The sequence below is a fragment of the Notolabrus celidotus genome, chromosome 13, assembly GCF_009762535.1.
Source record: "Notolabrus celidotus isolate fNotCel1 chromosome 13, fNotCel1.pri, whole genome shotgun sequence".
Classification (NCBI taxonomy): domain Eukaryota; kingdom Metazoa; phylum Chordata; class Actinopteri; order Labriformes; family Labridae; genus Notolabrus; species Notolabrus celidotus.
In genome coordinates this window covers 7,511,840-7,538,027 of record NC_048284.1, presented here as the reverse complement: position 1 = coordinate 7,538,027, position 26,188 = coordinate 7,511,840, and the positions used below count along the sequence as shown (strand labels likewise).

Sequence of the window (26,188 nt, the reverse complement as noted above, 5' to 3'; positions counted from 1 at the left end):
CATGTGTGTGCATTTTGTATGTGTAGCATGCCCAAAAAATAGCATGAGTGAAAAAATTGAATTTCCCCCCTGGGGATTAATAAAGTACCTTTCTTCTTTCTTCTTCTGTAACGAGGACTATAGCCTCCACAAACGGGGCACACACTTGAACCAGCTCCTCAGCCAATCAGATTTTCTCAGGGGAAGAAAATGGCAACATCTCATTTAAAAGGTTTTATTTGAAATGATTTTAAATACAAATAATATATTTTTCCATTTACAATGACAGTTCCTTTGTAAACAAAAGTGGCAGAAAGATAGTCATTGGGTAGTTTGTCCAAACTGAGGCGGCCTGCCGGCCAGTCGCCTGGACAAGGTCTGTCACGGGAGAGATGGTGTCGTATTTAACCTCACTGCAGTTTTTGTTTTTTTTCCACACAGCGTAAATCACTGATGCTACATTCTATTGCAGAGCGATAAATACTCAGAGTATAATATAACCTGTTAGCATACACCTGCCTTCAACACAATTACAGGAGGGTATAGTGTGTGTGCGCATGTAAGCATGTGTATGTGGTGTCTGGTGAGCGTGTCTCCAACACCATCATCACACTGTAAGAAGAGCTGTGTAACAGAAGAAAAATCTACAGTGGAGATTTACGTTGAGAGATTAGTCATTTCTTTGACATCGAGTGAGAGCCCACAGAGCCACAGGAGGAAGCTCAGATTCTTTTTGCACTCATGATTTGTAACGGAGGTGAAAAAAAAAAGAGTTAGCATGGAACAAAACGAGACAAACACGTACGTATTATATGTGTTAGAACAATCGGAAACACAAAAGATACACAAGAGTTCTAGAGGAGGGGGTTTACTTGGTCAGCCAGGACTGCTTTTTAAACCGCAGACATGAACAATTTAAAAATGACTCCTGGAGATTTGGTTGAGAGAAAAACCGTCCACCTGAAAGGCAGTTTAGTCACAAACTCTAACGCTAGGTCTGCTTTAACGGCTGGAAAGACCGAATACATCTCGTCCAACGCCTCAATTACCTACAGAATATTTGAGTTTGAGCATCAGGGGCCTCGCAAACCAATCCCTTAAAGACAGGACCGGTCAAACATCACACAAGCCTGCTAATCCTCTCATTAGACCAAGTTTATACTCATTAGAAGTGTCAGCGTTTGTAGGTCCGTGATATGTAATCCAAGACTGAGCTGCTAAGGTTATCATGAAACTCTAAACTGAAACAGAAAGTGAAACACTGAAGATCTTTACAAACACAGAAGAAATCAAACTGAGTTTTTTCTGCTCTCCCAAGAAACACTGGTGCATAGCACCCACAGACTTGTATGTTGTGGTATTTCAGTTGTATCGTAAGGCCTTTTTTGGACAATGATTTTACACTGGAATGTGCTACAATTGTAAAATAAAAAAATCATATATGAAGAGAAAGTTTGTCACTTTCCTAAAACGCTGCAATGAAGTATTCATCTCATGATCCGAGCCTCTTCAGAAGACTGAAAATCACAACTTTAACGTGTCCGAATGCACGAGCTGAATTATCTTAACACTGCAAGGTCGTGGATTTTCTTTTAAGGTCCGCCAGTTTTCTCAGTCAGGTAAACGGCGCGGAGTCGATCACGCCGGCAGAACAGAGCATCTCCTTCATCGGACAGTGAGCACAGTGACAGACGAGAGACCGGCTAGTGTGACGGCAGAATTAAAGCAAAGGAATAAAAGGAGACTCAACCGTGTTCCTGTGTGCTGAGAGGAGCGAACAACCCAATGATTGACTCGGATGTGAGCGGGGCTATAAAGCTCGCAACGTCTGCAGTTTTTGAGTGTACAATAGAAAGTATCATTGGTGTGGAAAACATTGGTGCTGAGTGATTTTTAAAATTAGGAGCGAGGTCGGTGTCGTGACTTCCACGTGGAAATCTTTGTGTTCTTGTTAATATTTGCAGGATTAGCTGTTATACATCCGCTCTCCCCCACACACCAAGAAAAAGAGCCCCAACAGCAGGTCCCTCCAGTCCACAGTGTGTCAATATTTCATACCTGTACAAACACATACAAGGCTACAAACACACACACACACACACGCACACACACACCATTCACCCATACTGTAGCACACACACACACACTCACATTTGCATCCAGTTGCACAATCAGGCCTGGGTAAGTATTCACAGAATTCACTTCCACTCCAGCAGCAGAAGTCGTAATGAACAAGTCTCTGTAGAAAACAGGAAGTGGAAGGGCGGGGCCACCGTCCATGTCATTGTAAAGAGAAAATGGAGGAAGGGACTCTGGGTGTAGAAACTGTCCCTGCTGTTTCTGTGTGTGTCTGTGTGTGTGTGTGTGTGTGTGTCTGTGTTTGTGTGTGTGTGTACCACGCTCCACGTTTGCTGCTCGAGTGCTGTTGTAAGGGTCAGGAGTGGGTGAGTGGCCGGTCCATGGGGGACAGGGAGGGGGGCGGGGGCGGGGCGGAGCATGTGTGTGTATTTGCGTGTGTCCGCGCTCAGTCGTTGTCCTCGTCGTCTTCTTCGCTCTCCTCGATGCCGTCGCTGTCCTCCTGCTCCTCGTCCTCCTCCTCCGTGTCGGGGATGTCCCACTGCGGGTGGTTGTCTAACATGGCCTTGGCCTCGTGGACCTCGAGCTGTGGAAACAGGAGATAGACGCACACATTTCAACACGTGAAAGTCAACGCTCATTAAGTGTTTATCAGTGTGAATATGGTTTACAAAAGGTATGGCGATTAATGTTCATCATCAACGTTTTTTCCATGATGAAGGAGAGATGATGACAAGTTAAGGATAGATCACTGGTTCTGACAAACACTGAGGCGATAACGAGGCTTAAATGTCAGTGTGGGACCATCTGACGTTCAATAACCACAATATTTTCCCAGGTTGCAGCATCCATTTTTCACTTGTCAGCAAAAAGTGTGCTCCAGGTACAAAATTCTCACTGCTTGACAAAGCCACAAGCAGCTGCCGTGGTGGGGTCACTTTAATGTTTGGCGTTTGAGGCTATTAACGTCAAGAGCTCTGTGTCAAAACCTTGATTTATCCTAGTTTGAGGGTACATTACTCTACACATTTCAAGACTTTCAGATGGTCTGACAATGATTATATTATATTTTATTATAATCTATTACAACTAATAATTTTATTAGTACAGAGTACTCTTTACTATTCTCTATCTCTGTATACAGACATGTCTACATATCCATATACATTTATTATATTGCACCTCAGCTGCCTCACTGTGCAGTTTTTTTTTATCACCCTGGAATTTCACTGTATAATTACAACTATTCATACCATGAGTAAATTTGTGTATACCTTTAAATTTTCTTATTTTCATTTTTATTTTATAACATTTTTTAAAATATTTGTGCTCTATTATTCTTGTACTAGTCTTGCTACTATGTTTGTGTTGCCCAAAAACCTAATTTTCCCCCGGGGATCAACAAAGTATTATCTTAAGATGTTTCGTACTTTTGATCAACTTGAAATAATCAGAGAGGATGTTGCAGTTCAGAGTCCAGACCGTCGTAAGAGCTCGTAACTACTACTCTCTGTCTCACCACTATCACCTCTCTCTCTCTCTCTTCATCTCCTCTATCCCTCTTTCCAACCCCAATACAGCCTCAGCAGATGTGTGTCTAACATGAGTCTGGTCCTGCTGGAGGTTTCTGCCTGTTAAAGGAAGTTTGTCCTCGCCGCTGTAACTTGCTAAATGCTGCAAAGTTCTCTGCTCATGGTGGATTAAGATGAGATCAGACTGAGTCCTGTCTGTAAGATGAGACTGGATCTGATCCTGTCTTGATGTTGGGTCTTTGTTAATAATTTAACATAGAGTCTGGTCTAGACCTGCTATTGTGATTTGGCGCTATATAATAAAGATTGATTGATATGAATGAGTATAATGTGATGCATTATGTCTATAAACAGTATAAGCAGCAGGCCTCCTTTAAACAATCATAACACACATTTGCGTGCAAACACACAGACTTCCTGTTACCTTGAGTGGTTTGATCTGGTCCAGTCCAAGGTAGGAGTCTGAACGGAGGATGACTGAATATTGGTAATTTCCTGTTTTGGAGGGGGCTGGAAACTTCAGCTCCACCTGGAAACAATAACACACAAAACACACACAGAAGGCTGTAAAATCCAATCAAAAGAGCGCTCACAGAAGGTCAATGCTCTGTCTTATAAGTGTGCTATAACAGCATGTTGTGGCTGGATTGGTCAAATTAAAGAATCCAGCACATGAACACAGGACAGAGGAGAAGGATTTGTCCAATTGATAGACTAACTGTAAACTGTTGCCGGTCAAAGGGGGGATAACTTTGACAGAAAGGAAGTTAAGCAACTCATCTTCAACAGTCTTGTAAACCTCAGGTTTTACACGCCGCCAAAGTAACACACAGAAATCCAAAATATCTCCAAATTGGGGAGACAAGATCTTTGAGCACCGTCCACAACAGTGACAAGTGTCTACACTGGATGGTCATGTGATAAATCTAAAGCCAATCACAGCCTTTTATTGCTCCTGCAGTGCTGGGACTGTATTGTGCAAGCAGGTTGATTCATACACACACATGAACGTACCTCTTCTGTGTCTTTTAGTGTGCACACATGGTAAGGCATGGAGACGAGGGTTTGATCTCTGCGGTCGGCGATGTAGAGCCACCACCACTCGTGCTTTTCCTCGGGGAAGTAGAGGCTGTAGACCGGGTGCGTCACCTTTGACTTGGTCTCCAGCAGGGCTCGCTCTCGCCGCTGGATGCTCTGCTGCAACGCCTCCCACTCCTGACAGGCAGGGGTGGAAAAAGGGGGAAGAGGTTCGTCTCACAGTGGAAGACAAAAACCAACATTGTACTTAAATGTAATTGTATCCTCCTCTGACCTCTTCGTCATCGCCGCCCATCTCGTCCACCTCTGTGTCGCTCTGCTTGTCGCTGTCTTCGTCCCTCTCGCTGGGAGAGTCCTTGTTGGCTTCGCCCTCTTCTGAGTCGCTGCCCTTGTCTGACACCTCGTCGTCTTCCTCTTTCGCAGCTGCTGCTGCCGCCACTACTTCCTGTGAAATCAACATCAAACACAAGTATTAAAGATGCAGGGTCGTTCATTTATCGTGTGATGTTAGACGCACAGAGCTGAGCTTGGACTCTCACATTGCCTGCCACGTTGCCGTTGGCCTGCTTAGTTTTGGCAGGAGCAGGAGTGGCCTTCTTCTTGGTTAATTTTTTCTTCTTGGACTTGGCTGTCTTCTTTGCTCCTTTGCTCTTGTTCTGCCACACTTTTGTTTTGGCTTTACTCGAGTCTCCTTGCTTTGCACACAGATGAAATAAGGTCAATTAAAAATACATCATCTTAGACCGTTTCAATTCTCGTGTCGTCTTCACAGCTCTGAGTTGCTCTGTTTCCTCACCGTTTCCTCTGTAGTGGACGCCTCCTCGGCTGGGCACGGCGTAGACTCCTGCTCCTTTTCAAACACCTCCTACACACACACACAGTACACAGATGTAGATGGTCTACTTCCAGGCTCTACAACAATATATGCAGTCAACAGCACACTCTAGTGGTCATCTTTGGAAGTGTGCCTCCATAATGAATTAAAACATTCATTCACAGAAGCTTCTCTGCAGTAACTCACTTGTTTAAGTCCAATAGTTTCAAATTACAATCATTCCTTACCGACATTCGTTTTCTTGTTAAGGTGACGGTTACTGTGACGATGGATCCGGCTGTGATGTTATTGCTGTCTTCATCATCAAGGACTATAAAAACACAGAGACAGAAATAAACCTTTTAGAACCCAAAGAGAGAAGCAGAACTACAAAAAGTCTACACACATTTCCCAAACTGCACGCAGTGACGCACAGAATGCATTTGTCTGACGCTGCTGGTTAAGTTTAGCACAACACGTGTTCGTTTGTGTGTGTATTTTCACACTGACCCTGCAGTTTGGTGTCCATGGTGACATGAGGGAAGCTGCCCAGCACAGCCATGACCTCATCGTACTTCTCCTCCCCGAGGAAACGCAGCATGCTGCGTCTGTCCGAGTCCTTGAGGCTGACCAGGTCCTGCAGGCTCCGAACTTTATACTGAAGAACAATGAAGACGTGAACTGCTGAAACTCAGCCACACACCACGCACACACTTCCTCTTCTTCTCTCTAAAAAGTAGATCACTCCAGTTCTTAGATCTCTACACTGGCTTCCTGTCTGTCGGAGAATAGACTTTAGGTTTAGGTTTATAAAGCACTGAATGGTTTAGGCCCTAAATACATTGCTGATCTGCTGCTACTGTATGAACCATCTCGACCTCTGAGGTCATCAGGTACTGGTCTGCTTTCAGTCCCGAGAGTCAGAAAGAAACATGGTGAAGCAGCGTTTAGTCAGTATGCACCACATATCTTGAACACACTCCCTGAAATAGCAATAGCAATTTTATTTATAAAGCCCATTTCATCATACGTAAGTTCAATGTGCTTTACATGGATAATTAAAAACATAAAGACATTTTTCCAAATAGAATAAATAAAAACAGAGAAACAATAGATACACCCAACATACATCAGACACAGCAATCAAACAAACTGCAGTTGTTGCTGCACATGCATCCAGTCAAAACAGTCATCATATCATTCATACGCTTGAGAGAATAAATATGTTTTTTTTTTTAAAAGTGGAGACAGTTGTGATGGACCTGAGGTCAGCAGGCAGTTTGTTCCAAAATGATGGACCACAGTAACTAAAGGCCCCTTCACCGGACTTTGTTCTGACTCTGGGTACATTTAAAAGACTTCCACCTGCTGACCTAAGGATCCTGGTCGGGTTATACACTGAGTAAGTCAAAGATGTACTGGGGAGCTGAACCATTGAGTGCTTTATGGACTAATAGTAGGGTTTTGAAATGGATTCTGTATTGAACGGGGAGCCAGTGAAGTGTTTTGTGAACCGGGGTGATATGATCATATTTTCTTGTATGCATCAGGATTCTAGCTGCTGTGTTCTGGATGAGTTGGAGCCATGCTATGGAAAGCTGTAGGTCTGCTCCAACTCTCACCTCTTTTAAATCAAAGACTAAGACATTTTTACATTTGCCTTCCTATCTTAGCTTATTTTAACTCACTTTAAATGCAAATTCTAATGTTATTTTTTAATATATTTCTAATTATCCTTTTCTTTTCCGTTTTATTATATTTGTCATTTTAATTGTGTTCTTTTATGCCTGTCTGAATGTTTCCAAAGCTTTTAATGTTTTAATGTAAAGCACACTGAGTTGCCCTCGTGTATGAAATGAGCTACACAAATAAAGCTGCCTTGCCTTGCCTGAACAGCGTCAGTAGAAAGTACATGTGCATGTGCACGCTGTACTTACCTTCTTAGAGATACAGTAGCGGAGGTGCTCCTCCTCAAAGTGGGGCAGCTGCAGCAGAGGAGACTTCGACTCCTGCAGACCCTGAACGATCATCTGGGTCAGCTTCATGCAGTTCTCGATGGTTACCAGTCGAGGAGCGTGGAAACCTGCAGGCACATGAACAAGAGGGCAAAACAGTTATCATGTGAACTGAGGCTTCTGAGACTTTCAAAGTGATGAAGGTGTTTACCTCCTCTGCTGTTAGCCATCATGGTGAGCTGACAGCCCACGTTGATCATCTCCTGGAGGAGAGCTGGACTCTTCCTCGTCACAAACCTCTGATCTGGAAATCAAACACACATACATCTTGTGAATAACATGTTTAAGGCTCTTCTTATCATATCATTTATTTGAAGAACTTACAGCATACAGCTAATAGCAGAATACTGTCCTCCACCTCAGATTTTTAGAAAACCTCATCAAACACTTCAGCGTCTTTATTCACACTGAAAAGTGCACGGAATTAATTTCCTCAATATTTATTCCCTCTTCAGAGAAACACTTGTGTGTCTGCCAACGCTGCAGCTCAGAGTTAGCTTACACCAAAGCAACACAACTTGCCAAGAATCTTCAGTTTTTCAAACAGAGGAAAAACTCAAACCTCATTTAAACAGCTCGTTCTAGATAAGTATGCAGCCTTCCCCCTGTGTAGGCGTGTTAACATTAAACCAAGAAGGCTTGTGTATTCATCTTGTGACTTTAAACAGCTTGTGCAGTTGTTTCTGTTCCTTTTTTCAGGCGATCAAAGAAGCAGTTCCTGACCGCAGAAGTTTCTGTTGAAACAGCTAACACGGAGCTAATTAAACAAACAGCTAATGACACTGTGTTCTGACACAAAGGGAAGGTGATGAAAAATGTTGTCTTTGTTTTGAGAGAAAATAATTCTCCTTACAAACTTCACTTAGACATTTAAAAGTAGCTTTCAGGACCGAAAGTGAGCAGCAGCAGTGATGCATTTAACCTCTGCCTGTTGACACTGTGGCAAAAACGTTTCTAAGGCCGGTCTTGAGATTGGGGATATAATGATAGTTATTGAGCAGAGATGTGAGAGCAGCCTGAGCAGCTACTGAGCCCCAACCATCGCTGAGAGGGGAAAGTGGAGCAATATCCTGTCCTGCAATCCAGGCAACAACGGCAGAACTGTGAGCTCTAAGCTGCTGATCTGTACTAAGTCACTTTAACCATGAGCAGAAGTGATAATGTCAACTATGGTAAAAGTTGTGACATTGGCCTCCTTTCTGTTTTAAGATGTTTCAGCATCGGAGTTAAGAGAAGAAGGAGAGCTGAATGAGGACAGAAATGTCAACATGAATATTCCTGCAGAAGTTCTGTTCATCTAATCTAATTTCACCTTCAGTTGTAAAGTTCAGTTTGATGGGATTTAGAACAAATAAGCACATTTAGGTTTGCACTTGATCATGACTTAAAAGTGCAGTTTAGTGTTTATTCATCCCTAAAGGATGCTGATGCTGAATATGTTGATATTGAATCATTACCGACCCCAGAATCAGAGGGATTATTTTTTAGCTGTATATATAAATAATGATGAATTATGGGGTGCAGTTGGCCAAGTGGCTTAGGCACACATATACACTACCAGTCAAAAGTTTGGAAACACCTTCTCATTCAAGGTTTTGTATTTATTTTAATTATTTGAAACACTGTAGATTAATACTGAAGACATCAAAACTATGAAAGAACATATGTGGAATTATTTAATTAACAAAAAAAGTGTTAAACAAACCAGAATATGTTTTATATTTTAGATTCTGTAAAGTAGCCCCCTTTTTCCTTCATGACAGCTTTGCACACTCTTGGTATTCTCTCAGTCTGCTTCATGAAGTGGTCTCCTGGAATCGTTTCTAATTAACATGAGCCTTGTCAAGAGTTCATTTGTAGAATGACTTGCCTTCTTAATGTGTTTGAGACCATCAGTTGTGTTGTTCAGAGGTAGGGTTAGTACACAATGGAAAGCCCTATTTGACTTCTGTTGTAATCCAGATTATGGCAAAACCAGATTATTTCATAGTTTTGATGTCTTCAGTATTAATCTACAATGTTGAAAATAATTCAAATAAATAAAACCCATAGAATGAGAAGGTGTGTCCAAACTTTTGACTGGTAGTGTATACATAGGTTATAGTCCTTGTCACACATTCGCTGGTTCGACTCTGGGCCTCGACCATTTCCTGCATGTCTTCCCCCTCTCTCTGCTCCTCATATTTCCTGTCTCTTTTCAGCTATCATATCAATAAAAGTAAAAAATGCCCCCAAAAATATAACTCCCCCAAAAAGCAACAACTTTTTAACAAAATAAAATCGTCTTTATATCAGTATTTTGGATCAACTTGTTTTACATCTTTAGTTAGTGACCAGTAGGGATGAGCATTTCAAGCCAAAATACTTTCGGATAGTCACAGGCATCTAACCGGCAATTATTCGTAATCGCAACACTAAACCCTTATTTCAGACGACTGTCGCTAATGTTTTCTTCTTCTTTTGCTATTTAATACAGTCAGCATTCTTCTTCTTCTGTTTCTTAATGGGGTTAGCAAACAGATTTAAGATGCTCTATAGCCACCGTCTGGCAGGAATATCATATTACAACCAGACACTGATGAAAATTGTACTTTTAAAATGAGATAATATTCTCATTAACTCTTCGATTTTTAAAAAGAGAATGAATATTCGAGCCATCATGGTCAAAAACAACCTTAGGGTTAGGGTTAACCCTCTGCTTTGCGTTGGCGTACTTGCTCACCCTGTCGAGGGTTCTACTTTTAATTGTGACCTGCCAAGGGACTGCAGATGTAAATTAGCTTTAAGCTAACTCTGGTACAATGCATCAGATGGTGACATTTATGTTAAATATTGTACATGGTCCCTTTACAAATAAATCGAATAAGATAAGAAGACTTTGCATAAACACCCGCTCACTAAACATCATCTCGTTAGAGTTGGGCGATATTGAAAAAGATGTTATTGTGATAAATGTTTTCATATCAGTCGATATTGATAATTATCACAATAATTATTAAATCATTATTTCCTTTACAGTCATGGCCAAAAGTTTTGAGAATGACACAAATATTACATTTTCACAAAGTCTGCTGCTTCAGGGTTTTTAGGTGTTTTTGTCAGATGTTTCTATGGTATAATGAAATACAATTAGAAGCATTTCATAAGTATCAAAAGCTTTTATTGAGAATTACACAGAATTCATGCGATAAGTCAATATTTGCAGTGTTGACCCTTCTTTTTCAAGACCTCTGCAATTCTCCCTGGCATGCTGTCAATCAACTTCTGGACCAAATCCTGACTGATGGCAGTCCATTCTTGCATAATCAATGCTTGGAGTTTGTCAGAATTTGTGGGTTTTTGATTGTCCGCCAGCCTCTTGAGGATTGACCACAAGTTCTCAATGGGATTAAGATCTGGAGAGTTTCCTGGCCAAGGGCCCAAAATCTTAATGTTTTCTTCCCCGAGCCTCTTTGTTATGACTTTTGCTTTATGGCAAGGTGCTCCATCATGCTGGAAAAGGCATTCTTCATCACCAAACTGCCCTTGGATGGTTGGGAGAAGTTGCTCTCGGAGGACGTTCTGGTACCATTCTTTATTCATGGCTGTGTTTTTAGGCAAGACTGTGAGAGAGCCCACTCCCTTGACCAAAAAGCAACCCCACACATGAATGGTCTCAGGATGCTTCACTGTTGGCAAGAGACAGGACTGATGGTAGCGCTCACCTCGTCTTCTCAGAATCAGAATCAGAATCAGCTTTATTCGCCAAGTATGCTTGAACACACAAGGAATTTGACTTTGGTAAACTGTGCTCTCTTTGTACAAGGCATAAGAATAGGAATAAGAATAAGAACTACAATAAAAAATAAAATGAAAATATAATAACAATAACCTTAGCTATAAATACAAAGAAACAACAAATAGCTTGACTAATATGTACAGGCTAAAATAATATGATAAAGTGCAGTGGTGAGTTGCAGAGGTAGTTTTACATTATAAAATAGAAGTTAAATAATACAAAAAATAGAAATATGGAATTCTGCTTGAGAATTGTTGCATTGTATATCTACATGTATATTTACAGAGAGTATTTATCTGACAGGTATGACACTGTTATGGTTTAGTGTTCATCAGAGTGACAGCCTGGGGGAAGAAACTGTTCTTATGGCGGGTTGTTTTGGCGCACAGTGATCTGTAGCGCCTGCCGGAGGGGAGGAGTTTGAAGAATTTGTGTCCAGGGTGTGAGGGGTCAGCGGTAATGCTCCCTGCCCGTTTCCTGGCCCGGGACCGGTACAAGTCCTGGATGGGGGGCAGGTCGACACCGATGATTTTCTCTGCAGTCCTTATAGTCCGCTGCAGTCTGTTTGTCTAGTTTGGTTGCAGAGCCAAACCAGACAGTGATGGAGGTACACAGAACAGACTGGATGATGGAGGTGTAGAACATGATCAGCAGCTCCTGAGGCAGGTTGAACTTCCTGAGCTGACGCAGGAAGTACATCCTCTGCTGGGCCTTTTTTCTGATTGTGTCTATGTGGGAGGTCCACCTCAGGTCCCGGGAAATAGTGGATCCCAGGAACCTGAAAGAGTCCACAGTAGACACAGTGCTGTTCAGGATGGTGAGGGGGGGGAGTGGGGGGGGGCTTCTCCTGAAGTCCACTGTCATCTCTACCGTCTTGAGCGGGTTCAGCTCCAGATGGTTCTGACTACACCAGAGGGCCAGCTGTTCCACCTCCTGTCTGTAAGCAGACTCGTCTCCGTCCTGGATGAGACCGATGACGGTGGTGTCGTCTGCAAACTTCAGGAGTTTCACCGAGGGGTCTCCTGAGGTGCAGTCATTGGTGTAGAGGGAGAAGAGCAGTGGGGAGAGAACACATCCCTGTGGGGCGCCAGTGCTGATGGTCCGGGTGCTGGATTTGATGCTCCCCAGCCTCACCTGCTGTCTCCTGTCCGTCAGGAAGTTGGTGATCCACTGACAGATGGAGGCCGGCACTGTGAGCTGGGTGAGTTTCTGGTGCAGGATGTCTGGTATGATGGTGTTGAACGCAGAGCTGAAGTCCACAAACAGGATCCTAGCGTAGGTCCTGGGGGAGTCCAGGTGATGCAGGATGTAGTTCAGACCCATATTGACTGCATCCTCCACCGACCTGTTTGCCCGATAGGCAAACTGCAGGGGGTCCAGCAGGGGGCCTGTGATGTCTTTCAGGTGGCTCAACACTAGTCTCTCGAAGGACTTCATGACCACAGACGTCAGGGCGACGGGCCTGTAGTCATTGAGTCCTGTGATGGTGGGTTTCTTTGGGACTGGGATGATGGTGGAGCTTTTGAAGCATGAGGGCACTTCACACAGCTCCAGCGATGTGTTGAAGATCTTTGTGAAGATGGGGGCCAGCTGCTCGGCACAGACTCTCAGGCAGGAGGGGGACACGCCGTCTGGTCCTGGAGCCTTCTTGGTCTTTTGTCTCTGGAAGAGCTGGATTACCTCATCTTCACAGATCGTCAGCGCAGGTGGGGGGTCAGGGGGGGGTGGGGAGGGGCTTGTGGGGGGGCCAGGTAAATCAGAGTGTTCGGGTGTGGGGTGTGAAAACCTGCAGTAGAAGCTGTTCAGGTCGTCAGCTAGTCTTTTGTTACCTTCAGGGTGGGGGGAGGGTCTCCTGTAGCTTGTAACTTCACGCAGGCCTCTCCAAACTTCTGAGGGGTCGTTGGCAGAGAAGCTCTGTTTTAACTTCTCAGTGTAGCTCCTCTTAGCTACCTTGATCCCCCTCGTCAGTTTGTTTCTGGCCTGCTTGAACAGGTCCCGGTCCCCACTCCTGTAGGCCTCTTCTTTGGCCTGACGCAGCTTCCTCAGTTGAGGTGTGAACCAGGGCTTATTGTTGTTGTATGTGCAGAAGGTCCTGGTCTGCACACACATGTCCTCACAGAAGTTGATGTATGAAGTCACAGTGTCAGTGAGTTCATTGAGGTTTCCTGATGCAGCTTCAAAAACACTCCAATCAGTGCAATCAAAGCAGGCTTGTAACTCCTGCTTTGACTCCTCCGTCCACTTCTTCACAGTCCTAACTACAGGCTTAGCCGTTTTTAACTTCTGCCTGTAGGTCGGGATGAGATGAATCAGACAGTGATCAGATAGTCCTAAAGCTGCACGGGGGACAGAGCGATATGAGTCCTTTATTACTGTGTAGCAGTGGTCCAGAGTGTTAGACTCCCTGGTGGGACACTTAATATGTTGTCTGTATTTAGGTAGTTCGTGGGTTAAATTTGCTCTGTTAAAATCCCCGAGAATGATGAGCAGAGAGTCAGGATGTTTTTTCTCCGCGTCTGTAATCTGGTCAGCCAGGTGCTGTAACGCCTCCGTTACGCAGGCCTGAGGTGGGATGTAGACGCCGACCAGAATAAAGGAGGAGAACTCCCGCGGCGAATAGAAGGGTTTGCAGTTTATGAAAAGAGTCTCCAGATTTGGACTGCATGACTTCTTCAACACTGTGGTATCTGTACACCAACCTTCGTTTATGTAGAAACAGATTCCGCCTCCTCTCGCCTTCCCAGAGAGTTCCTTTACGCGGTCCGCTCTGTGGAGCTGAAAGTCCGGTAAGTGCAGCGAGCTGTCTGGGATGTGTTCACTGAGCCAGGTTTCAGTGAAACACAGGGCGGCGGATCTGCAAAAGTCCGTGTTTCTTGAGTTGAGGAGCAGCAGTTCATCCATCTTGTTTGCCAGGGAGCGGACATTCGCCAGGTGAACGGACGGGAGCGCACTGCGTAACCCCCGCTGTCTCAGTCTGACGAGCACGCCTGCTCGCTTGCCCCGGCGCCGGCGTCTCCGGCAAAGACCATAGAGAGCTGCGGCTCCACCAGCAAGAATCTCTGTGTAACTTAAAGGTTCAATGAAAACCGGTGTAAAAAGTTCGGCAGAGGACTGTCCAATGTTAACAAGTTCTTCTCTGGTAAAAGAAACCAGAGAAGCGGAGCATAAAGATACAAGAAAAGAGAAAAACGCAACAAGTACGAGAGAGCGCAGTACCAGGGCGACCGTCCGTGGCGCCATCTTGGATCTCCGAACAAGCCTTCCTCCAGATGCCCCAAACAATCGGAAAGGGGATTCATCAGAGAAAATGACTTTACCCCAGTCCTCAGCAGTCCAGTCCCTGTACCTTCTGCAGAATATCAGTCTGTCCCTGATGTTTTTACTGGAGAGAAGTGGCTTCTTTGCTGCCCTCCTTGACACCAGGCCTTCCTCCAAAAGTCTTCGCCTCACTGTGCGTGCAGATGCACTCACACCTGCCTGCTGCCATTCCTGAGCAAGCTCTGCACTGGTGGTGGCCCGATCCCGCAGCTGTAACACCTTCAGGAGATGGTCCTGGCGCTTGCTGGACTTTCTTGGGCGCCCTGGAGCCTGTTTGGCAACAATTGAACCTCTCTCCTTGAAGTTCTTGATAATTCGATAGACGGTTGACTGAGGTGCAATCTTACTTGCTGCTATAAACTTCCCTGTTAGGCCCTTTTTGTGCAATGCAATGATAGCTGCACGTGTTTCCTTGCAGGTAACCATGGCTAACAGATGAGGAACAATGGTGTCATGCACCATCTTCCTTTTGAAGTGTCCAGTCACTCAATCATGACAGATTGATCGCCAGCCTTGTCCTCACCAACACCCACACCTGTGTTAATGTGTGTGACACCTGTGTGTCATTGAAATGATGTTAGCTGGTCCTTTTGTGGCAGGGCTGAAATGCAGTGGAAATGTGTTTTTGGTGATAAAGTTCATTTTCAAGGCAAAGAGGGACTTTGCAATTAATTGCAGTTGAGCTGATCACTCCTCATAACATTCTGGAGTATATGCAAATTGCCATTATAAAAACTGAAGCAGCAGACTTTGTGAAAATTAGTAGTTGTGCCATTCTCAAAACTTTTGGCCATGACTGTACATTTAAAGGCAGATATTTGCCCCTGGGTGAAATTTGAAGACACCAGACACTTTGTTAGCTTGGATCTGGATTTAGTTTCTCTGATTAGCTTCTTCAATCCATAATTTTTGACAGCGCTAACAGGAAGCAGGTCTTTTGTGTAAGATGAGATTTTGTGAAATTTTAGTTCATTCTTATTTTTCACAGAGTTAGCTAATTTGCATAATTCAACTTAAATTTTAGTATTAGTTTGGTAGAGTATTGTTTTGAGTAGTGCACTCTCTTTTAAGTTTACCAAGAGTTACAGGCGGAGTGATAGTCTCCCACAGTGTTTATCAAACATTTCTTATATTTTTATTGAGACATATTATATCGCGCTAATTATCGTTATCGAATTATCGCCCAGCCCTACATCTCGTACATAAAACCTTCCCACAGTTATAATCATAAAGCCAGTTCTTTTCAATCTCAGTTTCCTACCTTCATCTAACTCCTCTGACACATCCATGCGTGCCAAGTGAGCGAGCACCAACACTCTGGCCTTCAGGCTGTAAGGATAGCAGAACGGAGGCTCCTTCTTCTTCACGTTGATGTTTCCCAACTCCCTGATCAGCTGTCACACACACCAGGAGAGATGTTTACCACACATGTTTAAAGTATACAGGTATGTGAGTTTCACTCTGTGTCGATGTCTGCTTTTACCTGTGGCACTTCAATGTTGTCTGTGGGTCGGATGGTGGCTTCTTTGTTGCTGCGAGGGTCGAACTCAAACGCTGCTGTCAACACCATGGCTAACCCTGGAGGGGGACGGATGAGATACAACAGATGAGGAGATGTTTAGATTTACAAACCTGACTCATGATGGGGAAGTCAGCTTGTTTCACTTGACCTTTAGCTTTTAAATATACACAGTAGAGATGTCTAAACTCACGCTTCATGTTCATGTTGGGTGTCTTGTACATAAAGTGCATGAAGAGCTGCGTGGTGTTGATGAGGATCTGGTCTCCGCTGTATCGGATGGAGCGGTACCACCATGTGCCCTGTAAGAAAGGAAGAACAAGAGAGTCTCTTAAAGGGATGCACGTTTACCCAACTTAACAATTAGACATTGTCACCCTGCTTTGTGAATCTGCAAAGCATTACTGGTCAGTCAGACAAATGTTAGGGATGTAGGCTCCAGTGTTAAGGTTCGTACTGTGACCCTTTTAAGTGTCGACTTCCAGCCATGGGTCTGTGGGTGTTATAGTTACAACAGCTGTTGAACAGAATGAGCCCCTTTTAAATCAAATGTCAGTATTTAGTCATCAGCTGTGTCTTTGGTGAATAACTAAAGGGAGAGGCATCTGTGAGGACTCTTTCTGTCTTTATCAAGCAGTCTCAAACTATGAAGCCCATGCAGAAGTGTTATAAACTGCAACATCGAGCATCCACTTGAGGCTGGCCGCAGAAACACCAGAAGCCACATGCACACCAATTCAAAGAAGACGATCTTTGCAGCATTAATAAACATGTTAACAGCCTGGTTCAAAAAACGGCTTGGGTCTACGGAGCTAATCTCTCTATCGGCACAGACTGTACGGGGGGTGAATTTTTTTATAACACAACGGTTCAGAAGTATTACTTTTACAAGTTTTGCCCAAATAAGGACATGACTGACTTGACTGACAGGCAGGAACACTGTTGCTTTTAGCTAGGAGGCTCAAACCCCGCCTCTTTACCTCACACTAAGGCTGTTTTCGAAACGGCCTGCTACATACTACCTACGAATGTAGTAGGCGGTATGTACTGCCTACTACATACTGCGTTTGAATTTAGTATGTAGTATGACTGTTCTGTTGGATCTGTTCTGCAGCATGCTGAGCCAGACGTCACTGAATTTCCAGTTTCAGAAAGCGGAAGTAAACAACGTCCAAGCTGATAGCGAAACTGCTTCTTTATCATCACGTGTGATTTAAAAAGTCAGGAAGTGGTTTATATGGAATTTAATAATTTTCACAGCACATTAAAAACTGAGTTCCCCCTGTCAAAAAAAAGAAGAGAAAAAGTGGAACAAGCGCTGTGCATTATGGGAAACAGTACTGTGACATTTTCCCAAATCAGTACAACATCCGGGGAGTTTTGGCATACTCCAGACTTTGCTCTTGTTCACATACTGCATACTGGATTTTGGTCAAATCAGTACTAGTACTAGTATACTGCTAGTATAGTAGGAGGTTTGGAAAACAGCCCATGTTTGGTTGAGTTCAGCATTTCCAATATGGCTGTCACCGACGATTGGCTTCAAAACAGCGCTCAGGAACAGATGAGTGACATCACGGCTACTACGTCCATTATTTATACAGTCTAAGGTCTTTATTGGTTGTGTTACCTGAAAGTCATCAGCTAGCAATAACAGATAGCAATTAACTTATTGAACATGCAGGTTGCTATCTCTGTGTGCTATATAAAGGTCACTCAATCAATCTTTATTTATATAGCGCCAAATCACAACAAACATTATCTCAAGACTCTTCACAAACAGAGCAGGTCTAGACGTACTCTATGTTAGATCATTAATAAAGACCCAACACTAAGACAGGATCAGATCCAGACTCATCTTACAGACAGGACTCAGTCTGATCTCATCTTAATCCACCATGAGCAGAGCACTTTGCAGTATTTAGAAAGTTACAGAGGCAAGGACAAACTTCCTTTGACAGGCAGAAACCTCCAGCAGGACCAGACTCATGTTAAACACACATCTGCTGAGACGGATGGCTGTCTAAAGTGGTTTTGGATTGTGTTTAGAAGACATATTAAATAGATTGTCACTAATGTTATGTGCAGGATTTGGTTTGGGAACATGTGAGGGACTTACCACAACCACAGGAAGGATGACCATGAAGGCTAGTCCATAAACTAGCAGCACCTAACGAGGAAAACAAGAGACAAGTTGTTAATTAAACCCATAAAGACATATAAAGCTGGCAAATGTTGAGGTTTTAAATGGCACATGTGGTTTCATGTTATAGTCTTGAGGTTTTTTTGATGACGCTGGCATGCTGTTACTCAAAAACAACACACTTCAAGTGGATCCAGGAAGGCTTAAAGGTTAAGAGACAGACAAAATGAATCAACATGTACCAGCATGGAGTTCTTCTGGTCAACAATCCAGGCAGGCAGAGCGATACCAAAGCTGGTTGCTAGAAAAGGGAGACATTAAGATGCAACAGAGCGTTTGTTGGCAGTGACCAAAATCTGTAAAAACACTGTTATTTCTATTGCCCGGAGAACATGAATTATTCACAGCCACAGAACGAGTGTCTGCGAACGAGGGAGACGCTCGTTCACGGAAGGCTTTGGGGTGTCAGCTCTTGCTGGAATGAATGAACCGTCACGTTTCAATTAATCCTCCCATTGTTTCACACGTCCAGGAATTTTCTGACTCATCCGCATCAAGCGCAGACGGCTTTGTCAACAAATAAACGAATCATTCATAATGTGGGGATTTTACTGGAGCCTCACTCACCTCCTGGACCATCTGGGTTGCCGTATATTTCCCAGTTTTGCCGTGACTGTTCGTTGGTCAGACTGCGGGGAGAGAGAGACGGTTAAAGGGTGAACTGATGCACCGCAGCAGATTATACTTTTGATTTACTGCTTCGAAAACCAAGACCCCGAGTGTGACACTTACGCAGCATAAGCTTTGGCAATCCTCATGAATGTGGCCTCATTACCACCTTTGTCAGGATGGTACTTGAGCGACAGTACACGGTATTGCTTCTTGATTTCTGAAAGTGATGCACCCTGGAGACAGAAATACATTTCAATCTTCAGATAGCGCCAAAAATAGAGAGCAGCGTGTCGTCTCAAAAGTCGTGACAGATGATATTTCTCTCTCTTTGTTTTTTCATCCTGCAGAAGTTACGGCTTTAATATCTTGTGCACATTAAAAGAAGAGTCTTCAGGGACAACAGGAGCTTTCTAGGAATCAGCAGACTGTGTGTATTACGTGTGTGTGTGTGCTTACCGGGTCCAAGTTGAGGACTTCATATGGGTTATACTCCTGGTATTCTCTGTCCAGCTTGGACACTTTGTAGGCTAAGAGGAGGAACACAGCCCAGCCGAATAACAAAGCTGCTTTCCTGGAAAAGACAACAGAAGGAGGAAGAATAGACACATTAATGTCTGCTTTTGTTCTCTGGAGACAGGGACAGATCTGTCAAGATATTCTGCAGAACAAACTGTGTTCTTAAAGCTGTGAATATATCACAGTGGATGTCTTCTATAGACTTATGGAGCAGTGTTTTTAGGAGCTGCATAAAGCCAGGGGGGAAGGGTGAGGGTCCTACATTGTTTTGTTTGGTATTTATGCTCAAAGTTGAACTTGTTTCCATGACAATGGCAAAACCCTATGGCCTGCTCTGCAGCATCTGTTGCCATGACAACCTCTCTGTATCCCTGATATGTCTGAGATGCTCGACTCGGAGAAAAAAAAAAAAACTCATGCTAGAAATTTAGAATAAAGCTTTTTGTTATGATACAGATGTGATGATGGAATAAGATGATCTGTTTTCCTACAGGATGCAGAGATCAAACATTTTGATCCGTCCTTCTGGTTGATAAATATGTGAAAGCTTCCTCCAGCTTTAGTCACAAGTGGAACCAGACAAATGAAGAATTTATGAGTTCTGAGAGGAAAAAAGAAGAGTGGATGGAAGGAGACAGAAATGGACTAGACAGAAGAGAGAGACACTAACACAGAGAACGTTGATGAAGATGAGCGAGAGAACTAGGGATGTCGGGATTAACTGGTTTCACTATTAACAGCGTTTAAAAGTGTCACGGTTAATCGAATCGTGAAGGCGCAGCTACACCGAGTTTTTCTGATGTCTCTGTCAAAAAGGGACCAGTACTTTATGTTTGGCGCAACTTGTAAAGGAAAATATTGAGAGTGACACCTGTGCGGAGTTTCTCCGTCGTTTAAAAGTACGGGATAATCGTAAAACCGTGATTATTTCCTCACGCAGCACATCACCCCCACTCTCATTCACCTCCATTGGCTCCCTGTAAAGTACCGCATCACCTATAAACTCCTCCCCCTCACCTACAAATCACTACATGCCCTTGGCTCCCCCCCCAAATACCTGGCTGACCTCCTCCATCAACAACTTACGGTCTTCATACCTGGGTCTCCTCTCCATCCCCCAAACTAAACTTCAGACTTTTGAAGACATAGCATTCAGTGTGGCAGCCCCCACTCTGTGGAACACTCTCCCCTAACATCCGCAGCGCCCCAACCCTGGACACTTTTAAGCCTTTCCCCCCAGACCCCCTACCTGACCCTGTGAAGCGACCTTGGGTTTCTTGAAAGGCGCTATATAAATACCAGTTATTACTATATTATTATTATTATTATTACAATAATCGTTCCACCAAAATCTTTAATCATTACATCCCTAGAGAGAACACACTGAGCTCCACATGAACACCCATCTCTCCATCCTCGTGCACACACACACACGGTGAATAAACAACACTGCAAAAACAGCGTCATGTTAATAGAAATGTTAAACAGTGCAGCTTCATGTTTACAGCACCTGCACTCAAAACAGAGAGAGCTCTCTGCAAACTGGTGCCAAGACTGACCCAGTTCCACACATTTAGGCTCCGGATGGACAGAGTGGCCTTTGCCTTATCTTCACACCGCAGTGACAACATCTCCGTCCAGCTGGAAACACACTTAGTCAAGCAGTAAACAGACGGAGGAGGACTGAGCTTTGTCAATACAAACAACTCAGGCGAGTCCCACCCAAACACCAGATTGTTACAACAAAAGAAGAAGGGAGCGAAGGAGGTATACTTCAAAGATACCGATATCGATACCTGGGCTTTGGTATTTGCTGATACCGATACTAGCGGATCCGATCCCGGTATTGATTTGACAATCTCTATTCCTTAATGTGAGGATAGAATCATGTTTTGGCAACTTCAGGCTTTTCTGACTTTGTCCAATAACCTGTCTGTTTTTCCACCCTTTAATCAATTAATAGAAGGTTTCTTCCTTCTTTGCAGTCGGCTACAGCTGACGTAAACTTCCTCCTTTGGGCTCCCATTATGTTTTTCAGCGCGACTGCCATCCGTCGAAACATAACAACTGCACATGTTGCAAGTTTCCGGCAGAGTTGTTAGCAAAAGAAGAGTGACATGCACCTAAACTGCAGAGCCTCTGTAGTTATCCTCCATCATGCTCCACCGGGCAAAAATGCACAGACCAACCGTTGCTGATGACGTAGGAGATGCACATGGCTGTTGTAAACACAGAAAAGCATAGAACTGAGAGGAATAGATCTGCCATATGGATCGGCACTACATATCGGCCCCTTGTCACCGATATACGATCTAGCTTTTTGAGTCCGATCTGGCCGATATCCGATACCAGGATCGGATCAGTGCATCTCTAGTTAGAGCTTCTTTATCTATTGAAGTGGCTACCTACTAGGGCTGCACGATATTAGGAAAACATGCGGTATGCGATAACGTTGTTGAATATTGCGATGACGGTGTGACTTCCGATAAATAAACAAATACTTAAGTATACAACGTTAATGTATTTCTGCTTTGGATTTGCTGCTAGCATAGACCCCAGACAGGGAGTAACTTATAGAGACACTGGGGGAAAAAAGATCTCAGACGGTCCGCCACTTAAGTTTTCATCTTGTCAACAAAAACTAAACATACGTTCGTTTTTGTTATCAATGATGCGGTTTAGCTCGTCGTAGGATTGTTTTCGTCATGAAAAATGTTATCATCGTGGGCGTAGGGGGCAGTAGTAGGGGTGGGAATTGATAAGATTTTATCAATGTCAATGCCATTGTCGTTTCTGCTTATCAATCCAATTCCTTATCAGTTCTCCAAACGATTCCTGAGTAATGTTTTGAGGGGAGAAAAAGTAGTTCTACACAGTAGGGATGGGTACGATTACTCGAGTACTTGCCGTTGACCCCATTATTCGAATAGCATTTGGTAACTACTAACTTTTATAACTTGAACTCATACAACGTTACATGTGTGACCATGTGCTTTTTGTTTTCGCCTAACTGAATGTACTAGGTAGGAAAATAATTAACGGGATATCAACGTATGACTTCTCCGGCCACGGCTTCAGCTTTTAGTACACACTGAGCCAGATTTCAGCAAAAACAACTGTTTTACGGCAGCTACGGCAACTCTCTAGGGACATATCATTCCACCGAAAGCGAAAGCACAACAAACACAGAACCGTCTGCGACATCTGTGATATGTCAGTTAAATAAAGTAATGTCTGGAAGTACTTCGAAAAAACAATGAAGTTAATGTGCAGTGCAAGATATGTGGCGTTAAACTTACAGACCATAGAAATACTAGTTGGATGCTTGACCACATGCGCTCAAAGCACAAGGAGAAAACAGCGGAGACGGATAACAGGCAGTCTCGCATCACGTCTTTTGCTCGCCCTGTTAACACACGTTGTTGTGACGAAACCAGAGCGGAGAAGATTAGCCTGCTAATAACCAAAATGGTAACTGGAGGTATGCTCCCATTAAGTTTTGTGGAAGGAGAAGGCTTCAAAGAGCCGGAGTACGAGCTACCATCACAGAGAACAACAACTACAAGAGTGGAAAAGATGTGTGAAGAAAAGCCAGCAGAACTCACTACAATTCTGGTCTGGTAGGTCCGTGTCCAACAGACTTTTATTTACTTATTTTTGTTTACGGTTTAAAAAAAATAATTGCGAGTACTCAAGTAATCGTCCATTAGGAAATTCGAGTAATCAATTACAAGGATTACGGTAAATTCGCATCCCTACTACACAGTCTTCCGCACCAAAAGGAACCATTTAATTTTTTCCAAAATTATGTCTGCAAAGGACTGAACATATTCAACTTGAACATACTGAACAATAGGTTGACCTCATTCTCGGCCGTGTGAGTCTGGACGTGGCCCCTCGAGCCTGGATGAAAAGACTTTGAATTTTGAGAGGAAAAAAACGCTTTTCCTCCAGGGGTCATCGCGGAGGTATTTTACCCGCTCTCGGTGCCTCATTTTCAGCCGTGTAAGTCCGGACGTGGCCCCTGGAGCCTGAGGGAAAGCGTCCTGACTCTGAAAGGCGAGAGGTAGGCGGGGGTTCGCCTCCCCTGAAACCCCTCTCCACTTCGGCCCAACGCGAACCCCAAGCTTCAACACCGAGTCGACATATACTTCAGCATATTTGAGGTATTTGCACCTAGGTGTTCTGCGTTGCAGAGTGTGTGACGTAATGCAATGTACTGCGATGTGACGTGACGTCATGCTGGGAAATTAATCGTTAAGAAGAATCTGTAACATTTGAGGTGTACATTTCCAATAGAATTGATCGATTGGAACCGTTTCTAAGTCGGATCCGGTTTTCGATTCCCACCCCTAGGCAGTAGGGCTCCATCTGATTGGCCAAATACATTGTCATGCAGAGGGTGAATGCATGGCACACAGAGTACAGTTTATTGCAGTTCAAGTAGTCTTTTGCAATATGTATATCGGGCATGTTGATATCGCAGTGGCGGTGAATTTTAGATATACTGTGCAGCACACACTACTACCTACAGATACATTTCCTCCACAAACATCAGCCTGTACATTGTGTGAAACTCAAATCTCAGGACTCACTTTAGTGTTGGGACAATGCTCTGCTGTGACTTCATCAGCCTGAGCCGGTACCACAAACACCTGCCATGTACCCTCCTCAGGCTCTTCAGACGCAGTTGTTCTGTGGGAAGAGAGGACAGACACAGAGACACATTGCTTACATATAACATGATGCAATATCAATCAAAGAGGGATTACTGCTATCAGAGAGAACAGGGTTATTGTAAATGTGCTTGCAAAGCACTGGAAGTCACGAGGTTCCTTCACTCAGCTGAAAAATGTGGATTGCATTATGATATTAGACTTTGTACACTGCAGGATTTAGTCAGCTAACTCCTGTTTAAATTATGTTATCATCTAAGAAACATTGCATAAGTCCAGAAAGATGCTGAAATTTTAATTCATGCTTTTATCACAAGCCGCATCGACTACTGCAACTCCCTTTTCACTGGTTTGCCCAAAAAAATCTATCAGAAAACTGCAGCTTCTTCACAACGCTGCTGCCAGAGTTTTAACTCCAAGAAATCTGATCACATAACTCCTCTTTTAAAAACTCTGCACTGGCTCCCTGTTTCTTTTAGAATTGATTTAAAGTTATTTTACTTGTTTTTAAAGCTCTTAACAGCCTCGCTCCTCCATACATCACTGATCTCCTGTCATTTTAAGTTCCAGCTCGATCACTGAGGTCCTCGAATGCTTCCCTTTTAAACGTTCCTCGTGTGTCTCACAGAAGCACCGGGCCAGAGAGCTTTCTGTTTTTACACCCTTAAGCTTTGGAACTCTCTGCCTCTGGACATCAAAACGGCGAGCTCTCTGGGTGTTTTTAAAAGTAAACTTGAGACTTACCTTTTTAATCTAGCTTTTAATGTGGAGTAATTTATGTTTCGCCCAGGACTGCATTATTATTTTATTATGCTTACGTGTTCCAAGGGTCAGGACTGAACTTGGAAAAAAGGCCTTCAGGTTTGCTGCTCCCTCCACCTGGAATGCCTTACAAAAGGATCTGAAACTTTGAATGCTTTTAAGCGATCCTTAAATTACTTGGAGGCTGAAGCATCTGTCTGGAGGTGTTTTCTTTAAATGTCACTCATGCTGTTTTTCTGTCTTTCTATTTGTTGTGTAGCTGTTGTATACGTCTGCTATTTGTATTCTGTAACTGTACTGCTGCCCATCTTGGCCAGGACTCTCTTTGAAAAGAGGTTTTTAATCTCAATCAGCATTTCCTGGTTAAATAAAGATTATAAATAAATAAATTATTATTGTTTTTATTATTTGAATCATTGCTTTAACATATATTTATCTTATTTAATTATTTATGTATCTATTTATTTTTAGTATTCATCTGATCTTGTTAACTCTACCTTATTTTTAACTTCTCTTTCCACTATTACTTATTTTATTAATTTTACTGTATTGATTTTATTTTATTTTAAAGTATTTCATTTATAATTGTACCATAGCTGTTGTTTTCTGTCTCTCTGTTATTCTGTGAAGCACTTTAGGCTGCACGTTTGTATGTATGAAAGGTGCATTATAAATAAAGTTGAGTTGAGTAACAATACAATAAAACAGCTGTTAGCATTATTAACCATTAACCTCTGTAAACCTGTCTGGTAGTTGAACCCAGCTGTGTAAAGTTTGTTAGCAGATGTTTCATAACCTGAGAGAGATCTGCTCATTTGTTGACAAACTGTGCAGAGATAAGGAGACATGGTGACAGGGCTACAATGATCCGCTGATGTTAGCTCAACTAGCCAGCATTTAGCTTCATGCTTATCCAAACAAACACGGAGTATTACCAGGATATGAGAGAGGTTAAACAGGTGCACAGCCACACTGTAGGTGATTAGTAAAGCTAGTGAGCTAACTGTGTGAACACTGTGAGACTTAGTTAGCAGTGAGCCAGGCATCGGGCCTTACCAGCATTCTGATCCCGGGGCCAGAGGTAATATGTGGCCGGGATCACAATCAGTCCCACGAAGGACGTGAGGAAGTAGAAGAAGGTGTTGCCGCTGTCATCGTACTGGAACTGTTGGCCGGCCATTTCGTCGCGGCGCTCAGATCTCCCTTCTTCTCCACCGCTGCGCTTCCCCCTTGGAGCCCAATGTGTGCGACTTGACAGACCTTAGCTAGCTAGCCAGCTAGCATCAAGAGAGCTCTGAACATAGGTGTACGTGGTTCTTTTTCTTCTTCGACCGCAGATGATTAAGCGTT

The 26,188-nt window shown here is 43.4% G+C and overlaps 1 protein-coding gene across 1 annotated transcript; it reads right to left on the bottom strand.

Moving 5' to 3' along the window:
- Positions 1 to 200: 200 nt before the first annotated feature.
- On the bottom strand, positions 201 to 26,188 carry sec63 (SEC63 homolog, protein translocation regulator). Its single transcript, XM_034699097.1, has 20 exons — positions 25,895 to 26,188; positions 23,996 to 24,095; positions 19,341 to 19,455; positions 19,005 to 19,117; positions 18,840 to 18,901; positions 18,455 to 18,513; positions 18,189 to 18,239; positions 16,263 to 16,371; positions 16,034 to 16,128; positions 15,812 to 15,944; positions 7,606 to 7,698; positions 7,377 to 7,522; positions 5,950 to 6,097; positions 5,688 to 5,770; positions 5,422 to 5,490; positions 5,165 to 5,320; positions 4,900 to 5,070; positions 4,602 to 4,802; positions 4,012 to 4,116; positions 201 to 2,641 (listed from the first exon to the last, which is right to left on the bottom strand). The coding sequence occupies exons 1-20, from the start codon at positions 26,016 to 26,018 to the stop codon at positions 2,504 to 2,506; spliced, it is 2,271 nt and encodes a 756-aa protein (XP_034554988.1). The 5' UTR covers positions 26,019 to 26,188; the 3' UTR covers positions 201 to 2,503.